Source organism: Octopus sinensis, linkage group LG3, assembly GCF_006345805.1.
Source record: "Octopus sinensis linkage group LG3, ASM634580v1, whole genome shotgun sequence".
NCBI classification, from domain to species: Eukaryota; Metazoa; Mollusca; class Cephalopoda; order Octopoda; family Octopodidae; genus Octopus; species Octopus sinensis.
The window spans coordinates 151,357,452-151,379,004 of NC_042999.1; the positions used below are offsets into that span (position 1 = coordinate 151,357,452).

At 37.4% G+C, this 21,553-nt stretch overlaps 2 protein-coding genes across 3 annotated transcripts in view; one reads left to right on the plus strand and one right to left on the minus strand.

The window, feature by feature from the left end:
• Nucleotides 1-18,791, minus strand: part of LOC115209931 (33 kDa inner dynein arm light chain, axonemal-like) — a 45,619-nt gene extending 26,828 nt beyond the window's left edge. For both annotated transcript variants that reach the window (XM_036501493.1, XM_029778538.2), the window contains exons 1-3: nt 18,664-18,791; nt 3,648-3,790; nt 127-296 (exon numbers count right to left, since the gene is read on the minus strand). In XM_036501493.1, the coding sequence (XP_036357386.1) occupies nt 127-296; nt 3,648-3,790; nt 18,664-18,744 (394 nt within the window). In that variant the 5' untranslated portion in view covers nt 18,745-18,791. The remainder of the gene's footprint in view (nt 1-126; nt 297-3,647; nt 3,791-18,663) is intronic.
• A 180-nt stretch (nt 18,792-18,971) lies between these two features.
• The window catches only part of LOC115209805 (putative elongator complex protein 1), a 72,579-nt gene continuing 69,997 nt past the window's right edge, over nt 18,972-21,553 (plus strand). The window contains exon 1 of the mRNA XM_029778356.2: nt 18,972-19,057. The gene's annotated coding sequence lies outside the window, so the exon portion shown is untranslated. The remainder of the gene's footprint in view (nt 19,058-21,553) is intronic.

Below are 21,553 nucleotides of genomic sequence, written 5' to 3' on the forward strand. Positions count from 1 at the left end.
CTTATCACCCATAGCCTCAGGCGAGATATGAAGCATTTCTCCTATGTTAGAAATCATTATGTACAAAAGAGATACAGTCTTTAAGGAACAATATTCCAAATGAGAGTTGGGTATAATGTGACTTACCAAAACATTGTGAGTAGAGTTCTCGACGTACTGGGCATATTCCAGTCTCTCTTGCTTGTCTTTGCTGGAGACGGCGATCAAGTTCTTCCTGTAGAGTTACAACATCTAACCTTGTGGCTGGAGTGCTGGACACTTGCTGGACCCATAGCTGACCATTTTCCGTCCATTCTCTAGAACAATAACAATTGATAGAAGTGTATTGTAGTTTGCTTGAAACATTGCAGAAAAACATAGCAAATCAATGCATTTTGGGAGCCAATAGCAATGCAGATGCAACATTAAATATAAAAAAAATATTAATAACAAAATGAGAAATATTTTATTAGATTTTATATTTTGAGCTAAAACTCTTTTTCAAAAACTTTGAAGCAGAGATATAAATTACATGTTCATTTCAAATCACGAGCATTTGACATGCCAACACAATGAACATGTAATGTATACCTCTCTTCCTCCTTCTTCCCCTTTTCTCTGTTGTTCTTTAAAGCTTTTGAAAAGGACTTTTTACCTCAAAATATCAGGACCTCTTCACTCTCTCTAAGGTAACATTTCTATATTTTTGTTATCTCTATCTTTTAATATTTAATGTTCCATCTGCAGTGCTGTTGCCTTCCATGACACATTTTCTAAATAAAATTGATGCTCTGCTTCCTTAATATTTTACCACCTTACACCTATTTTTTTACAATCTCAGGTCATGGTGGCCATGGTAGTCTGGTGGTGGCGGTGGTAATGGTTGTAGGATTGATGGTGATGATGATACTGATGATGATGATGATGGATGACATGATGATGGCTGCTACAATCATTATTTTTTTTTAACATATTTTAATTTTTTTTTTTTTTAACAATGAACCTCCATCATCAAAGTTATTCTCATTTCAACCAAAACCAGTTCTGCCTGTGAAAGTGCGAATTCTACTCTGGGTTAAAGCCATTAAGTCACTCCCACCCTACCACCACCCTGCATCACCTCTCCTCTTTGCTTGTCATTAAATGTCCTAATAGCAGTTCCAGCGGGAAATGCAGCTTTTCACTACAGGCTGATCTTCAAAGGGTAGACTAATTTTACTATCAGTGTTATCCTCACTTTTGCTTACTGCTTATTATTATTATTATTATTATCATCATCATTGTTCTTGTTTTTGTTGTTGTTGTCATTGCTGCTATTGTTGTTGCTATTTAACATTACATGTCTTTGACAGTGGTTAAGTTTTCTCATGCATCTTACTAGCCCGACAGCATGATGGTGAGGTGTTAAGAACTGTGAAGAGGTAAGGAGAGAGAAAGAAAGAGAGAGAGAGATAAAGAGACAAGGAGAATAGTTGTTTAAATTATTTCTTTCTTTCTTCTTTCCTTCTTTATTCCATTTTCTCTCCCCCACCCCCACCCCATCATATTATACTACTGCAGATTTTTTTTGTTTATTATTCTCTTTTTTCCCTATTATTTTTTCTTATATACATTTTTAGGTCAAAAGTGAAAGAAACGATGTATATCATAGATAATGTTTATTTAGATAAGCTGGGTTATCGTGGAATATGCAAGTATTTTGAAGAGTATAAAACGATATTATTGTCCTAAATGTTTTTGCAGCCCTTGCGGTTAATAAAGAAAGAATATTAATAAAATTATTCTTCACATTGTATAATAATTTTTAAATATTGGCACAAGTCCAGCTATTTTGTTGGGAGGAAGTAAAACAATTAAATCAACCCCAACTGTCAACTGGTACTTATTTTATCGACCCCGGAAGAACGAAAGGTAAAGCTGACTTCTGCAGAGCTTGAAATCAGAATGTAACAATGGACGAAATGCCACTAAACATTTTGCTTCACCTGTCTTTGTCTTGTTTTCTGTAAATTGTGGTAAGTAGGCATAGGAGTGGCTGTGTGGTAAGTAGCTTACTTATGAACCACATGGTTCCGGGTTCAGTCCCACTGCGTGGCACCTAGGCCAAGTGTCTCCTACTATAGACTCGGGCCAACCAAAGCCTTGAGAGTGGATTTGGTAGATGGAAGTTGAAAGAAGCCCATCGTATATATGTATCATCATCATCATCATCATCATCATTTAGCGTCCGTTTTCCATGCTAGCATGGGTTGGACGGTTCAACTGGGGTCTGGGGAGCCCGAAGGCTGCACCAGGCCAGTCAGATCTGGCAGTGTTTCTAGATCTGACTGGCCTGGTGCAGCCTTCGGGAATATATATATATATGTGTATATATATATATATATATATATATATATATATATATATATATATATATATATATATAATATATATATATATATAAATATATATATATGCCATGATAGATCGTTAGCTCCTACACGCATTTTTTTTCTCTCCTTGTTTTTTTCTGTGTATCTTTCTGTCGAAGAGCATAGGCTCAAAACGTAAAAGACTTTTTCTATTTCTATTCCTGAGTGCTATACTAATACATTTCTTTGTTTGTACTCCACCTGCCTTCGCCTTTTGTTTATTTTCGTAAACTTTCCCTTTATATATATATATATATGTATGTATGTATGTATGTATGTATGTATGTGTGTGTATATGTTTGTGTGTCTGCGTTTGTCCCCCCACCCAACATCGCTTGGCAACCAATGCTGGTGTGTTTACATCCCTGTAACTTAGCAGTTCAGCAAAAGAGATCCAATAGAATAAGTACTAGGCTTACAAAGAATATGTCCTGGGGTCGATTTGCTCGACTAAAAGACGGTGCTCCAGCATGGCCACAGTCAAATGACTGAAACAAGTAAAAGAGTAAAAGAGTATTGATTGATTGATTGATTCTAGTTTCAGCTCACGAGCTGAGGCCATATATATGTATGTATATATATATACGATGATGAGGGTTCCCGTTGATCCAATCAATGGAAAAGCCTGCTCATGAAATTAACATTTAAGTGGCTGAGCACTCCACAGACATGTGTACCCTAAACATAGTTCTCAGTGAGATTCAGCATGACACAGAGTGTGACAAGGTTGGCCCTTTGAAATACAAGTACAACAGAAACAGGAAGAAAGAGTGAGAGGAAGTTGTGGTGAAAGAATACAGCAGGGTTTTCCACCACCCTGCTGCCGGAGCCTCGTGGAGCTTTAGGTGTTTTCGCTCAATAAACACTCACAACACCTAGTCTGGGAATCGAAACCATGATCCTGTGACTGTGAGTCTGTTGCCCTAACCACTGAGCCAGTATATACATATATATGCATATATATATATGTATATATATGTATGTGAATGCATGTATATATGTATATATATATACACATACATGTATATATACATATATATATATATATATATATATACATATATATATTATATATATATATATATATATATACATATATACATGCATATATGCATATATATATATATATATATACATATTCATATATATCATAAAGAGTAAGAAATGTGAAAGAAGCAGATTGCCAAAAAAAATTAATGAGTTGTCAACATTAATTATAAATTGCTTCTTCTCCTTCTTCTCCTCATCAGCACTTACCTTGGGGGTAGAATCGAATTGAGAACTTCGTCTGTCTGCTGAGCTACCTTACTCTCAGCTATGGGCAATTTCTGTTTCGGGGGTGGACTTGGAACTGGTCCAGCAATAATTGGTGGTGATGTAGCTGCTCTCAGGTTACGTGCCTGTGAAAACAAAAATCATGACTTTGTTTCAGATTCAGTCCAAATAGCCATCTAGTGTATGTGCTGAGTGGCTGTGTGGTATGTAGCTTGCTTACCAATCACATGGTTTCAGGTTCAGCCTCACTGCATGGCACCATGGGCAAGGGTCTTCTACTATAGCCTCAGGCTGACCAAAGCCTTGTGAGTGGATTTGGTAGACCAAAACTTAAAGAAGCCTGTTGTGTATATATATATATATATTATATATATATATATAATATATATATATATAATATATATATATATACATACATATATGTGTGTGTGTGTGTATGTTTGTGTATCTGTGTTTGTCCGCCAACACCGCTTGACAACCAATGCTGGTGTGTTTACGTCTCCGTGACTTAGTGGTTCAGAAAAAGTAGATATTGTTTGGCGTCTGTGGTTTTGTAAAATATGTCCGTTTCTATTTTTAGGTTTATTTTTTTAATATCTACTTTTTAGTTCATGCCATGCCACCCAAGACACACCAAAACAAACATCTCTTTCAACCTTGCAAGAAAGATATGCACAATAGTGTCAGAACAAAATACCAGAAACTTTAGACTGCAAGAACTCAAAAACACCCTAATTGACAGACACTACTCAATTCAACTCATAAAGGATGGAATCAGACATGCAACAGAAATTGACATAGAAACCTTAAGAAAAGTTCAACACAGCAACACACCTTCCCCAAAAATACTGCCGTACATATCCACATACAACCCCAGAAACAAAGAAGCCTTCACTATCATCACCCAAAATTTGCCAATGCTACATAAAGACCCCAAATTAAAGGAAATTTTACACACACATAAAATCATTAAAAGCTACAAACAACCGAAATCACTAAAAAAGATCCTCACAAAGGCAAAATTATTTTCTAAAATAAAGGATGCAAAAGTGAAAAAATGTGGTAGACCAAATTGCGCAACAAGAAGGATCAGAATTCCTCTTCAAAGAGGGAGAAAAATTCAAAATAAAATCTTACTTTACTTGTGCTTCAGAAAACCTGATTTATGTCATAAGATGCTCAGGCTGTCACCAAAACTACATAGGGTCCACGGGATTATCGTTCAGACGCAGATGCACTCTGCATCGACAGAAGATTGCATTCCCAGAATACAGAATGATACCTTTAAGTGAACATATTGAGAGATGCGCACAGCAACTGCTACCACAATTTGTAATCTTTCCATTCTATTAATATGCCATTGGAACACCAACACAAGTTAGATTAAATAAGGAACCCTTCTTCATTGAAAAATATAAGCCAAAACTTAACCATTTCTACCATTTTTAAATAAGGAAACTCACCTCATTGAAAAAAAAATATAATGCAAAAATCTAACCCCTTATAACATTCTATTCCTTCTAAACCAAATCATATTAAATTAATCAAGCCTAGTCATTCTCAACATGTTTGATTATCTCCCTTATACCGGAAATCCCTGATTACCATCCCCTGCCTGGAACTCCATATTTCACAACATAGCGAAAACATGACACGATATAGGTAAAGAAATTTGAGAAATTTGAAAAGAAAATATGAAACCAGTTATTTCTCCAAAAACTATGTTACTACTGTATACACAAAATTTTATATAGCAATTTAAATATATTCTTTAGCCATATAACACAAACCTTCTGTAGTTTTTTCACTCTTTTTTGTCTTTTATACATCCAACCACGTGCTTTCACATACCAACTCTCTCACCTATATATATATATATATATATATATATATATATATATACACATATATATATATAATAAGAATAATCTTTTATTCTTTTACTTGTTTCAGTCAATAGACTGAGGCCATGCTTGGGCACTAACTTGAAGAATTTTAGTTGAATAAAGCAGCATCAGTACCTTTAAACCTCATTTGCCAAAGTTATTACAGAGACGTAAACACACCAGCACCATATATATATATATATATGTATGTATGTGCATGTGTGTGTGTGTGTGTGTGTGTGTGTGGTGTGTGTGTGTGTGAGTTGTCTAAGGGACCATAAGTCAGTGAAAAGATACACTTCTATATCTGTCAGTAAAGTGGGTATATTATCTGAAAAGTATAGTATTAAATATCCATTGCAGCTGGTCTTGCCAGTTGGTTTCGCATAAAGAATACACTGGAGTGCTTGGTAACAAACCAATTGTATAACTTTATGCTCATCAGACTTAGCTGATATGGAAGGGAATATGGTGACTGCTCTTTATTGTCAGAAGTGGATCAGCACATCCAATTAGTGGCTGCTGTGAAAAAGGTGGTGGAACGAAGATTAGTTTAGGAGTTATGTCCTTTGGTTGGGTAAGCTGCAAAGCTGGCAAGAGTTATATTGAAGTGGGTAAAGAGTGTATTATTAATGTGGCACTCCTGTGGGGATGAGGTGTTTGGTATATATAGTGGTGTCATATGTATAATTTTTTTCAGGGGGTGTAGGTGTATATAACTGTGTTCGTTGGTCTGTTTTCTTTCACAATTTGAATTTCACACTATTCGAAGTATTGGGACCAAACACTCTGTTCCCTCCTGCAGATATCAACACACAGATGTTCAACTTGGTCATTAATCATATCAGTCTCATTCATCTGGGAGACCCTTCATCATTCACTGCAACTACTTCTCTGTTGTATAACTTATTTAAGAAATTTTTGTTTTGTAGAAATGCAAGAAATCAATATTTAGTAGTAAAGATATTCAGTAAGAAGGAAAAAAAACTAGAGATGACTGCTCTATAACATTTGAAATATTAGGTCTTTATCCCTTTATATTTTGCATTCAGACCCACCAGAGACAACACTGAATCTCATCTGTTTGCGATCAATAAAATAGGTGCCAGGAATATATTTTCTTCCAATCAATTAAATCCCAAACCGCAAAGTTAAATTGGCTTTCTGCCTTGTTTAAATGCAGGTATTTCTGTATGGTTAAGAAGCTTGCTTTGCAACCATGAAGTTTTGAGTTCAGCCCCATTGCACACCACATTGGGCAAAAGTATTTTACTATAAACTCCAGCCTGACTAATGCCTTGTCAGCGAATTTGGTTGATGGAAATTGTCAGGAAGTCAGTAGTATACATACACACATACATACAAACATACATACATACATACATACATACATACATACATACATACATACATATGTACATACATACATGTGTGTGTATGTGCTTGTCCCCTCAACCACTTGAAAATCGGTGCTTGTTTGTTTATGTCCCCATAACTTAAGAGACTGATAGGATAGGTTTCAGACTTTAAAATCCAAATACTGGGGTTGATTTGTTTGATTGAACTCTTTAAGGTGCTACAGCATGGCCACAGTCCAGTATCTGAAACAAGTAAAAGTCAAAAGTAATAGGTGATAGCTTTTTATTGAGTCATTTATTTTCCCTCTCCATACAGGCGCAAGAGTGGCTGCGTGGTAAGTAGTAAATGGGTTCAGTCCCACTGCGTGGAACCTTGGGCAAGTGTCTTTTGCTATTGTCTCATGCCAATTCACAAAACTCACAGACCTTGAGTCACTCTGTTACTTCTGCTAAATATTAATCATTATCATCATCATCATCATCATTTAACATATGTTGTCAATGCTGGCATGGGCTGGATGGTTTGACCTGGGCTGGTAAGCTGGGAGGCTGCACCAGACCCCAGTCTGAATTGGAATGGTTTTCTACGGCTGGATGCCCTTCCTAACACCATTTTATCAAGATATCCTTGGCCTGAAGAGTAGCTTATATATTTACGATGGCAAGCCAAGTGAGACCATAATCTGTGGCCTCCTTCATTGGACACTAAACTCTGTTTGCGAAGACCTGTTGAGGCAAGCGAAATCAAAATCAAATCAAATTCACAAATTTGATGACTGGCACCTGTGCCAGCGGAGCACTAAGAGCACCATCCGAGGGTGATCGCTGCCAGAGCAGCTGACCGGCTTCCATGCCGGTGGCATGTAAACAGCACCATTCAAACGTGATCGTTACCAGCGTCGCCTTACTGGCACTTGTGTTGGTGGCATGTGAAAATCCATTCAAGCGAGGTTGTTGCCAGTGCCGCTGGACTGGCTCCTGTGCAGGTAGCACATAAAAAACACCATTTGAGCATGGCCGTTGCCAGTACCGCCTAACTGGCCCTCGTGCCAGTGGAACGTAAAAGCACCCACTACACTCTCGGAGTGGTTGGCGTTAGGAAGGGCATCCAGCTGTAGAAACTCTGCCAGATCAGATTGGAGCCTGGTGCAGCCATCTGGTTCACCAGTCCTAAGTCAAATCGTCCAATCCATGCCAGCATGGAAAGCTGATGTTAAACAATGATGATGAAGGTTCCACTTGCTATGAAACAGATGTAGCCTGGATCTTATCTACTCCATTCCTTATACCTGGCAACCCTAGTCCCCTACCGTGAAATATAGAAAAAATTTTTTCCAGTTTATTGTACTTCGATATGAAAAAAATCGACAACCTTCCATTTCAATAAACTACTATTGTCCCTGAAAGTTGCTTTTTTATATTTACTACTGATTGCTTGAAGCTAACTTTCTTCTTACACTTTGATCTTTGGATCTTATTATACATACATATATATATATATATATATATCATCATCATCGTTTAACGTCCACCCTCCATATATAAATATATATATATCCTTCTCTATACATCAGTCAAACGGGACGCCGCTTGGTTGACTGGTTTGCAGAAAACCTCCAAGATGTCAGACTCAGCAATGACACCCTGGTCTTGCACCATTTCCGCTCTACTGGTCACTTTTTACAACACCTGTCTGTGCTTGGATTGTTCTTGCACAGGGGCCTTCCAAACTCCCGTCTTCGCTATGAGCAGGGATTAATCTTCTCTCTTCGCTCCTTTGTGCCACATGGGCTCAACTCTTCTCCCCTCTTCATCTAACCCTCCTCCTCTTTCCTCTCACACCTACTTCCTCCCGCCCACCTCCCCTCTCTTGTTCTGGCACCTACTTCCTCCCTTCAATCCTACCCACCTTCTCCTTTCCACCCTCTCCCTTCATTGTCATTCCCCTCCCTCGCAATCCCACCGCTACACATTCCAACCCCACCATCCTTATACATCCCATCCCTTAGACCCCACACTTGCTTCCCCCACACCCCAGCATCACCACACCATACACCACCAAACCACACCACATCACACATCACCACCACACACTACCATACCACCCCACACACACTAGCACTGACCATTTCCCAGCACCCACACCAGCACACACACTAGCACTGATCGCTTACCAGCACCATCATCCACACACCTACACATGCACACATGTACATATCAAGCTCACCAGCCCTCTTCCACACGTATATACATGCACACGCACCTTTGCTTTGGGATCACCACTACTTTATTATCTGCCCTTCTTCCTAACTCTCCTGTGTAACCCCTCTGTCCAGCATTTGCCATGATAGATCACTAACCACTAAACCTTTTTCTATTTTCTCTCCCTGTTTATTTCTGTGTTCCTTTCTGTCGAAGAGCATAGGCTCGAAACATAAAAGAGTTTCTCACTTCCCGAGCATTAAACTAATACATCTGTTTGTTGTTTACATATCCATCTTCGTCTTTTTGTAAATTCTCACTATATATATATATATATATTGTCTAAGTTTGTATGTGTGTGTGTGTATGTGTGTGTACACCTAACTAGACAGATGAAAAGAAACTCTAAAGATAGAAACAAGTTGTCCACCAGATGTGAATATAATTGAAATAGAAAGTTAGATGTACTTAGCAAGTGCTATTTTTCAAGATGACACCATAAGAAGCTGTAGGAATACAAAGGAACCAAAAATTCTTGGCTTTCTTGCTCAACGTGAGGAAATTATTCTCCTTTAGCTAGCAGCTACTTAAGTTACAACCATGAGAGGTGTTAAGACAGGGTCAAGAACAAAGACATATATTTATAGAATATGTTACTATATTAAGAAACATAACATACTATATATAAGTGAATGTTTGACAGTGAGCACGTGTGTGCATACATAATACACACTCACACAAACACGAACGCACACACAATGTTCCAATATATATATATATATATATATTATATATATATATATATATATGCATATGTATGTACATATAAATATATATATCGCATGCATATGTATGTACATATATATATATATATCGCATGCATATGTATGTACATATATATATATATATATATTATATATATATATATTATATATATATATATATATATATATATATGGATAGATAGATAGATAGATAGGTAGGTAGGTAGATAGATAGGTAGATAGATAGATAGATAGATAGATGGATGGGTGGATGGATGGATGGATGGATGGGTGGGTGGGTGGGTGGATGGATGGATGGATGGGTGGATGGGTGGGTGGGTGAATGGATGGATTGATGGATGGATGGATGGATGGGTGGGTAGGTAGGTAGGTAGGTAGGTAGGTAGGTAGATAGATAGATAGATAGATAGATAGATAGATAGATAGATAGATAGATAGATAGATAGATAGATAGATAGATAGATAGATAGATAGATAGATAGGTATATGTGTGTACATATGTGTGTATATCTAAATTTAGGTTTTAATCTTAGAGTTTGTTTTGTCACTCCATTAAGCCTGTTACAGGTATTGGCTATCAGAAACAATTACAAAACAGAAATGGATATTTTTTCAGATGATATATCTGAAAATCTAATTGATGAAACAATTCTAAAACTATGTAATAAAATTAATTGTTCACTTCATTCTCTTTGTTTATACGCACACACATACAAACGCATACAAATATATATGTTGCTGGTGTTGATAATTGTGAAGGAAAACAGATACAGAGAGAGAGTTAGAGAAAGAGAAGGAAAAGAGAAAAGAGAAAGGAAGAATAGAGAATTCAGTGGAAAGACTGAGAGAGAAAACATGTGCATGATGAAGACAGAGAGAGAGAGAGAGAGAGAGAGAGAGAGAGAGAGAGAGAGAGACTAAGCTATTCCAACTATTGGAAAATAGTCTCATAATTTGTGGAAATATACATACATTTATCTATCTGTCTTTTATCTACCTTTCTGTCTATCTAATCTGTGTGTGTGTGTGTGTGTGTGTGTGTGTTATCTTTTATATTTTACTTGTTTTAGGCACTGGACAGTGGCCATCCTGGGGCATTGCCTTGAAGGGTTTCAGTCAAATAGATCTGCTCTCTACAATTTTTTGAAGTCTGGTACTTATTCCCTCAATCTCTTTTGCCAAACTATTGTTATAGGAATGTAAACAAACCAGTGATGAAGCAGTGAGATTAGGGGACAAACACATACAAACACTCACACACATGTGCACACGCACACACACAATGATCTTCCACAGTTTATGTCCAGGTATGGACACATATGGACAAACAATCATAGGTGTACAGAATGCATTTACAAAGCTCTTCCCTCAGGCTAGGTAACCATGTATCTCCTTTAAACCTGGTTCTGTCCTCAATCCTGATCTCTCTCTCTTTCTCTCTCTCTCTCTGGCCAGGTAACCTTGTACCTTCTCTTTTGCAAGATACCTGTTTCTGTTCCTCTGTCTCACACTAACCTTTCATCATCTGACACAAGATCACCTCCTTCAATGCCCCACCTCCCATCTCAAAATTACTTGTCTTGCAAGTTATTTGGTGACCCTACCAGTGCTGGTGCCACATTAAAAGCATCCAGTCCACACTGTGAAGTGGTTGGCATTTGGAAGTGCATCCAAAACTGACCTCACCTGTGCTTGTACCATGCAAAAAGCACTCAGTCCACTCTGCTGGGCAGTTGAGGAAGGACACCCAGTCATAAAAACCCTGCCAAAACAGACACAGAAGTCTAGTGCGGGATCCTGCCTGGCTGGCTCCTGTCAAACTGTCCAACCCATGCCAGCATGGAAGGCAGAAATTAAACAATGATGATGATGTTACATAATATTACATTATACAATATCTTTACAGCTGTTTCAAAGCATCTTATGAATGGCAGATATTGTTACACATGTTATGTATCTCCTATGTAATTAGGTGGAAATATTATAAGACAATATGACACAAAAGCATGCTACCCATACACACAAACCATGATACATAAGTATCTGCATGAATCTATATACAGTACATTGTCTTCAGAAAAGTAGGTGGTTCAGGATCTTTATAAGCTTTTGTGTAATATTGGTTTCAGATTTTGGCTTTGATGATTACAAGTCTAACAGGATCTGTTCAGTTTGGTACACAGATATTTTAATAAATTTCTTTTAGCTAAACTGTTTGAAACTTCATATACTGGTGGAATGTCTCACGCAGAACACGATTTTCTTTGAATATTTTTGACAAAGACGTGAGAACAAAAAAAAAAGCCTGGTAATATGCAGCACAGGCAGTAAACAAAAAATAAAATAGAACAGAGTAGTGACATTTAGTAGAGAGATGACCTGGAAGTTGTTCCTCTTTAATTACTATTGCAAACAGCAGTAGCTTTCTTCAACTGAATACACATCGTTGATTGGTTGAAATTACCCAAATACAACAACTTTAACAAGAAAGAACTTCTCAAAATATAAAATTTTGTCAAAAATGTTCAAAGTAAACCGTGTTCTGTGTGAGACATTCCACCAGTATACGAAGTTTCCAACTGTTTAGTTAAAAAAAAAACAATTAAAAAAATCTTTGTGCCAAATTGAACAGATCCACAAAAATTTAACCACTATACCACACTGCTGGGAGAGGATAAGAGATTATATCGACTCTTTTACTGTATTTGAATGTGTTATATTTAGTCTTGTGAGCAGTAGTGTAAATCATACCAAGTACTTGAGCAAAGCAAGCAGCATTTATTTGTTTAGGTGTTAACTGTAGTCTGATTGGATTAAGTGAGTCTGACATATTGATTAACACAGTAAATTTCTTCAAGAAGCATTTCAATATCACTTTAACAGAAGAGAGTAGTTGATTCAAAAGCAACAGGGATAGTTGTAAATGTGTGGTTATTGTAGTTACATAATTTATTTAGAATTATAAATAGGATTGGTCTAAGTGTTGTATCCTGGGGAATGCAGATCTGCAGATCTGGGGCTAGTTTCAAATACCACTTCATGTGTTGAGCTGAGAAGGGAGCCTCCTTGTTGTCGCTGGCTCTGCTAGAAATAGCTGCAAAATTTCCCTGAAATCACACTCATCCCCACTATTTTAGAAATGTGAAGGGCACATTAGATAATTTAGGTATAGATATCTCTCAGAAACAGCTAAACAGTGAGGAGGTAAACATATTTTATAAAACAGTGTCAAATGTCAACGTGAATCTTATAGGAGGTCTGATCAATAAGTATCCGGACTGTTGCCATAGTAACGAAGCTAAAGCATGCAGAGTGAAGTCGCTTGGTACAGATTGACCTTGAACTCTGTTATGCATGTACACTAAGTTTTAACAATGTTTTCATGAACCTTGGCTCACATGCATAACTAAGCACAGTAAAGTGCTACAAAATGGAAGTGTGGGATGAAGTGGTGAGAAGGGATCTTCAGATGTTGGGCCTCGCAAAGGGGATGACAAAAGGACCAGGATTTCTGGCGGTTCGCTGTGCTTAAGACATGCTAAGTAAATAAAAATGTGCATGTCCTTGCATACAAGCATGTACTCTGCATCCCACTTCAGCTGAGCGTTCCTATTATTGCAGGCTCATCCATGGGTTGCTAGGGCCATGTAAAAATGCTCATGCCAGTGCCACATGAGAGCACTCTGTATACTCTGCAAAGTGGTTGGAATCAGGAAGGGCATCCAGCCATAGAAACCACACTAAAACAGATATGGGGCCCGGGCAGCTCTTCAGCTAGTCAGCTCCTGTCAAACCCATGACAGCATGGAAAACAAATGTTAAATGATGATGATGATGATGATGACTTTCATCAATAATTATGCATAATATAAATTGCAACAGTATAATTTAATCATTGCCTAAATAATACATATATACTAAATATATCATTGTATCGACAAAATTATCAGACGTTGTTATACCTCGCTGGTCACAATGCGATTCTTGGTGTGTTGTAGATTTCGAATGATACCACTTCACTGCGCAGGGAGGCAAGCTGATGCATTACATATAAAATACCATGATCGATGCCAGGACTGCCTGCATGGCTCCCATGCTGGAGGCACATAAAAAGTAGCCACTACATTCTTGGAGTGGTTGGCGTTAGGGAGTGCATCAAGCTGTAGAAATATTGCCAGCTCAGAGCCTGGTGCAGCTGCTGGCAGTCCAGATCTCAGTCAAACCACCCAACCCATGCCAGCATGGAAAACAGACATTAAACGATTATGATGATGATGATGATGACGACAATATTACATACGTAACACATATATAATGCAAAAGCAGTCATCATCGTTCACCGTTTAGCGTCCGCTTTCCATGCTGGCATGGGTTGGACGGTGCAACTGGGGTCTGGGAAGCCAGAAGGCTGCACCAGGCCCAGTCTGATCTGGCAATGTTTCTACAGCTGGATGCCCTTCCTAACGCCAACCACTCCATGAGTGTAGTGGGTGCTTTTTACGTGCCACCGGCACAGGTGCCAGACGAGGCTGACAAACAGCCACGAGCAGATGGTGCTTTTTATGTGCCACTGGCACGGAGGCCAGGCGAGGCTGGCAACGGCCACGATCGGATGGTGCTTTTTACGTGCCACCGGCACGGAAGCCAGTCGGAGCGGCGCTGGCAACGGCCACGTTCGGATGGTTAAGACAGAAATAGAATTTCAAAGTTATTCTTTTTGTGCTGCCTGGTGGTTGGATGCCCCTGCTTTGCAACAGGTGTTCAAATCCTGACCAGATTGATATTTGCCTTTCATCTCACCTGGAGTTGATAAAAAGCATCGCTCAGGAGTAGTGGGATGAATACGACCAACTATTTCCTTCGCACAAAAAGTGTGCCACTGCTGGAGATCAATATCAAATGTAGGGACTCTAACAACACAGTTAAACGAGCTGTTTGTTCTAAGAACAAAGGCGAAATATCGATAATCACAACTAAAACAGATGTCATTGAATTAGAGACGGAGCTAGAGACCACTAAGAAGTTACCTCCCTTTTATTTATTCATTTTTCTTCGTTTTGTAATTTTCTTAATTATTCTTTTACTTGTTTCAGTCATTGGATCACGGTATCACCTTATTGGTTTGCACAAACAAATTCATCCCCAGAACTTATTTATATTTGATAGTTATTCTATCGGTGGATCTTTTTCGGTTTGAACGGCAGTTTTTTCTAGCGGTGTCATATGAAATTGTCACCCATAATTATGACCCTAGTATCGATCTATTGCATTTCAATCTGTTTTAGGGTTAGGGTTAGGGATGGGGGAAAGGGTATCTTTTTTTCTTCACAAATGTAAATAAACCCAATCTGTTTCTTAAACGAGGTACATATTCATACGGCACAGAATGTTTTTTTTTACCTCAACAGACGTCATTGATTGGTTGAAATTGCAGAAATTGAAAACAAAAAACAACAAATATCTTACAAACTATAGAATTTTCTCAATAAAGCCAAGAGAAAATGATGTTTTATAAACACATTCTACCAGTATACGAAGTTTAAAAGTGTTTAGTTACGTGGAAATTATTTTTAAAAACTGCCGGTCAAACCGAAAAGATCCCCACCTTATTGGTTTGTACAAAGAAATCATCCCCAGAACTTATTTATATTTGATAGTTATTTTATCGGTCTTTTTTGTCGAACGGCTAGAATATAGTGACGGGCCGAATGGTTAAGAGGTTCATTTTGTTACTTTGAATTCTTGGATTTTGATCCAAATGCGCGACACCTTCGGTAAATGTCTTCTACTATAGCCTCGGGCCAACCAAAGCCTTGTGAGTGGATTTGGTAAACAGAAACTGAAAGATGATCATCGTAAAGAATCTATTCGCTTCCTTTTCAGTCTTCACAAGACCTCCACCTCCAACGAAGAAGTTCTGAGTTAATCCTTTTTGCTACCATATTTCTGCTGAAATACATTCTTTGTTTCAATAAATTGTAAGAATTTAATAAAATAACTTTGTTATTATTAAGTAGGTGTTTGGAATGTGAATAAACACAAAATTTTGATACAATGCTTTAATTTTGATCACTTTAAAACAGACTGCCTTGTATCTTAGCAGCAGAGATGGTCTCGGTGAGTTGAACATTGAAGTTTCGGAATCAGAGGTTCAGAGACTGTTGATACAAGGGAAACAACTCTGATTCAACACCTTTTTGATTACTCACACACGCATTCTCTGTCTGTCTGTTTCTCTCTCTCTCTCTCTCTCTCCGTCTAATTATAGCAACCACATATAAACTATATATATAGTGTATGTAATACTGTTGCTGAGAAAATTTAACACCACGTAATCAATGATATAACACTATTCACACAATCGATTATAGATGACATCGAACCGATGGAATTTGGTTTCATCCTCATTCTCGCTAGTTTAACACTTTATGGCAAATCAGGAAAATGACTACACACACACACACACACATACAATTCTAGGACAAGAACGAGGTTGATAGTGACTTCGAGGTTTCGGATCTTTTCGATTTGAACGGTAGTTTTTTAAAATAATTTCTAGGTAACTAAATACTTAACTTCGTATACTGGTAGAATGTGTTTATAAAACATCTTTTTCTCTTGGTTTTATTGAAAAACTTCTATGGTTTGTAAGATATTTGGGTTTTTTTCTTCAATTTCTGCAATTTCAACCAATCAATGACGTCTATTGAGGTGAAAACATTCTGTGCCGTATGAATATGTCTCTCGTTTAAGAAACAGATTGGGTTTATTTACATTTATGAAGAAAAAAGGATATACTTCCCCCTAACCCTAATCCTAAAACAGATTGAAATGCAATAGATCGATACTAGGGTCATAATTATGGGTGACAATTTCATATGACACCGCTCGAAAAAACTGCCGTTCAAATCGAAAAGATCTTATAATTATTTCTAGCTAGTTCTTTTTATTGCTCCCAACATTATATACGTTCACATTTAATCTATCGATTGAGGAGCCAAATTCATCGAGTAAGGAACAGACACACACACTCACACATATACACTGTTGATCAAAGGGAGATAATTCGAAATGTAATCTAAAATTCAGTAAACTTTTCAAGAATTTTTTGTTTAATAAATATCTATGTTTATTATTATAACTATGTTAGCCGTTGTCTTTACGTAAAACATTGGTAAAATTATTTTCAGACATTAAGTATGTTTTTTACTCATTATCTTCTGTAGTACATAGGTAAATAGGAGTTTACCAAAATTCTTGTGGCGGTTGGGACTAAAAGTAAAAAAAACAAATTAGAAACACTTTTAACTATGTAAATGATAAAACTTTAGAGAAGTGTCGTAGTCGTCAGAACTGCTAGACAGAACAGCCAAATCTCCTTCAGACCACACCCTACCGTTTTATAATAGGAAACATTGAATAACGTAGTCCGAGGTTCACTATTCCAGGAAGAAAATGTCAACAGGAATACGATCTTTAATCAGAGGTTTATAGGTTTGAAACAGCAGTTAAGAACATTAACGGATATACCAGGTTCAAATGGAGCAACGTTTTCGACGTGGAACTGTATTCTAGATGGGATACAAATTGCGCAGTAAATTTTTACTCTTGCACCTGTCTCCAAACTCTGATCGGCGGACCTTTGGAATATCACTACCCCATGGAGAAAAACTTTCGGAATATCACTACCTCATAGAGAGAGAAACGGACAAGGAATTGAATGGTTGCTTTCTTTTGTGAAATAACCTTTTGTCTCCAAAATTTCAGTTTTCTTACATTTTTGCACCCATCTCCCCAATTCCATGTCTTTTCCATCTTAGGAAACGAGCATAATATTCTTTTATTCGTTTCAGTCATTTTGACTGCGGCCATGCTGGAGCACCGCCTTCAGTAGAGCAAATCGACCCCAGGATTTATTTTTTGCAAGCCTAGTACTTATTCTATCGGTTCCATATGCCGAACCGCTACGTTACGGGGACGTAAACACACCGGCTTCGATGTCAAGCGATGTTGGACGCACACACACAAACATATACACACACACACACACACATATATATATATATATACGACGGGCTTCTTTCAGTTTCCGTCTACCAAATCCATTCACAAGGTTTTGGTCGGCCTGAGGCAATAGTAGAAGACACTTGCCCAAGGTGTCACGCAATGGGACTGAACCTGGAACCATGTGGTTGGTTAGCAAGCTACTTACCACACAGCCACTCCAAACTTACCACATAGCCACTCCAAACTTGCCAGAATTCTCATATCTTTCAAATCATGGATCGTGTTATAACCATTCTCATACTCCAAATGGAATTACAGTAGTGAAGAACATCACAAGTCGAGCTGTTCTCCCGGGACTTATTTACATTTGTATATCAACGTTAACATAATAGGTTGTATCAGGATGTATTCAGATCTAAACAATAACAACTACAACAACGACAGCAGGTCCCTTAGTGCCATCAGCAGACTTCTTTCTCTGTCAAACATTCAAATTAGACATTCGGGTTTTTACCCCGTACAGATTTTTACTTCGATTGCACGGACTGGTTATCGGTTGTGTCAATCTTAGCAATTCGGGAGGCCCTAAAGACAGTGGGCACCGCATCTCCTATTTTAACTCCTCTTTCCTTTCTCCGTCTCTCACACACGTATTCATTCGATCTTTTGTTTCATTATTATTTTTTTTACATATAAATAATCAACAAAATTTCTTAATTTTACCTGACAGTATGTAAATAAACACTAGAGCCTGTCTTACCCGTGATGTCTTTTTGTCTGTGTGACGACTAACTAGTACAGCACTATCGTATTTCACTAAAGATGCATTTGGTGGAATCATGGTGTTTTGTTTTTACTTGAGGCAGTGCTTAGTTGTTTATTATGTTACCATAGTAACTGAGCTAATTTTTGCGTAAGATCAAAAGTGAAAAAAAAATATTTTAAACTATCAATTTAATATAAATACTTTTAATTTATTCTATCAAAATTACTTTGGCATAACGTTTTTGTATCCAAATTCATATTTATCTTTGTACAATCAACAAGGTTTTTACACGCTAAAAGTAATTGTATTTTCTGCGGGCCTATTAACATGGCGTAGCATTCCCTCGTGGTGTGAATAGACTTATGTTTGTATTTATAGAATGAAACTGGTAATTTATTTATAATTATTTACAGTTGCTTTAATTTTCATCTCAGAGAAACATTCACGTGGTTTTATTTTAGTTGATATTTTTCTTCCTTATTTACAAATATATCTGTCACTAAATTTATTGTCAAGCTGGACTGAGAATTGCGTAATTGTGTTTTCATAGATTTTTTTTTTTTCAACTCTACTTCATGTAATTCAAATTTATCTTGATAATATGAGGTTTATTCACTTTTAAATCAAACTCGTTTCTCCATGTCTATATATATATATATATATCTTTAAAATATATTTAAGCTAAACATAACGTTAAAATAAGTATACAGCGTGCGAATTAGCGTTGTCACGCAATCAGAGATTAACCAAAGAGATAATTATTCAATTAAACAGGATCAGTCTGGTTATAACTAATCGATTAATTCTTCCACACACTTGATAGAAATGAATTCATTTTCATGTCATTGTGGTTATTTTTTTTCTGTCTTAAATTAAGAAGCGGAATTCAAAGAAAACGCAACTCTTGTAACAAGTGCCCCTTTTTCCTTAATTCTAATGTTTTGTTATTTTTTAGAGTCTCACTTTATTTATTTTAAACTTTTTTTAAATTAAATCTAAAGGTGATCAGTTCTTTTGTTTAAAAAATAATATAGATTGTTAAGTGAAACATTTTTATATTTCCGATATATTTGTTAACATATTTCCAGAGAATATATCTTTTAAGTCAGTGTATCATAGCCGTTTATTCTTGCTGCATTTTCACACTTTATCACTTCAACACCCCGATTACCTACCTCAATCGCACGCATATTGAAAAGAGAAAAAAAAAATTTAGCATACACGGAATCAGTGTGACGGAAAATACAACTAAGCGGGGAAAAAACTTGCGAAAAATTACAAAAGCATTTTCCAACCTAAGAACAATTTCATAACTAGAATCTCCAGATTCCTGGCTGGAATCCTGAAATTTTATCTTGAAGATACTTTCACTGAGGTTTTAGATCATACAACTGTAAAGTAAATATCTTTCTATATTTTCAACATACGTTTAAAACATAATTGAAAGAATTTCTCAACGATTTTGAAATCTGAGAATAAAACCATTTTCATATGGCTTAGTTACACCAACACAAATTGGTCAATGTTTTGGATGCTTGACATCCCTTTGAAGCATTTCAACCCTCACCTCTTTTATATATATATAATGTGTGTGGTAAGTAGCTTGCTCACCAACCACATGGTTCCGGGTTCAATCCCACTGCGTGGCACCTTGGGCAAGTTTCTTCTACTATAGCCTCGGGCCGACCAAAGCCTTGTGAGTGGATTTGGTAGACGGAAACTGAAAGAAGTACGTCGTATATATATATATGCATGTATGTGTATATGTTTGTGTGTCTGTTTGTCTCCCCAACATCGCTTGACAACAGATGCTGGTGTGTTTACGTCCCCGTAACTTAGCGGTTCGGCAAAAAGAGACCGATAGAATAAGTACTAAGCTTCCAAAGAATAAGTCATGGGGTCGATTTGCTCGACTAAAGGCAGTGCTCCAGCATGGCCACAGTCAAATGACTGAAACAAGTAAAAGAGAATATATATATATATATATAGAGAGAGAGAGAGATAGACAGATAGATAGATATATTCATTCATACATACATAGAGATATGGGAGCTTCTCTTTGCTAATGACCTTGTTCTTATAGCTGAATCACTACCAGAACTAGAGAAGTTTCAGGTATGGAAGCAAGGTCTAGAATTGAAGGGCCTTAGAGTTAACATAGCAAAAACCAGTCTTAATAAGTTGGAAGGCAGATAAATCACAAATCCTTTCAGGTAGATGGCCCGTCTTGATCTGTAGAAAAGGCGTAGGTAGAAACTCCATAAGATTCACCTGGTGTAAGCTTTGGACACATAAAAAGTGCAGCAGGAAGGTTAACAGGGAAAATAGCTTTTGTGTGTGGAAGATGCACAGGTACGATAAACACGGAAAATAGACTCCTTCAACTGTCAGTAGGGTAAGTTAGAGGTATTAGATAGCTTCCGTTATCTAGGTGGCCAAGTTATTAGCAGAGGTGGATGCTCTGAGAGTGTAGCTGTGAGAATAAGATTAGGCTGGGCAAAGTTCAGAGAGCTCCTACCTCTTCTGGCAACAAAGGGCCTCTCTCAGAGTGAAAGACATTGTATAATGCTTGTGTGTGAACTGCTATGCTACATAGTAGTGAAACATGGGCTGTGACAGTGAAGGATGTGTAGGCTTGAAAGAAATGAAGCCAGTATGCTTCACTGGATGTGCATGTTCAACAGAGCGTAAGCATCTTGAGAGAAAAGTTGGGCATAAGAGGCATCAGAGTGATGTGCAAGAGAGACGATTGCACTGGTAAAGTCATGTGATGCAGATGAACAAGCACAGCTGTATCAAGAAGTGCCAATCTCTAACTGTGGAGGGAACCTGTGGTAGCGGTAGACCCAGGAAGATATGGAACGAGGTGGTGAAGCATGATATG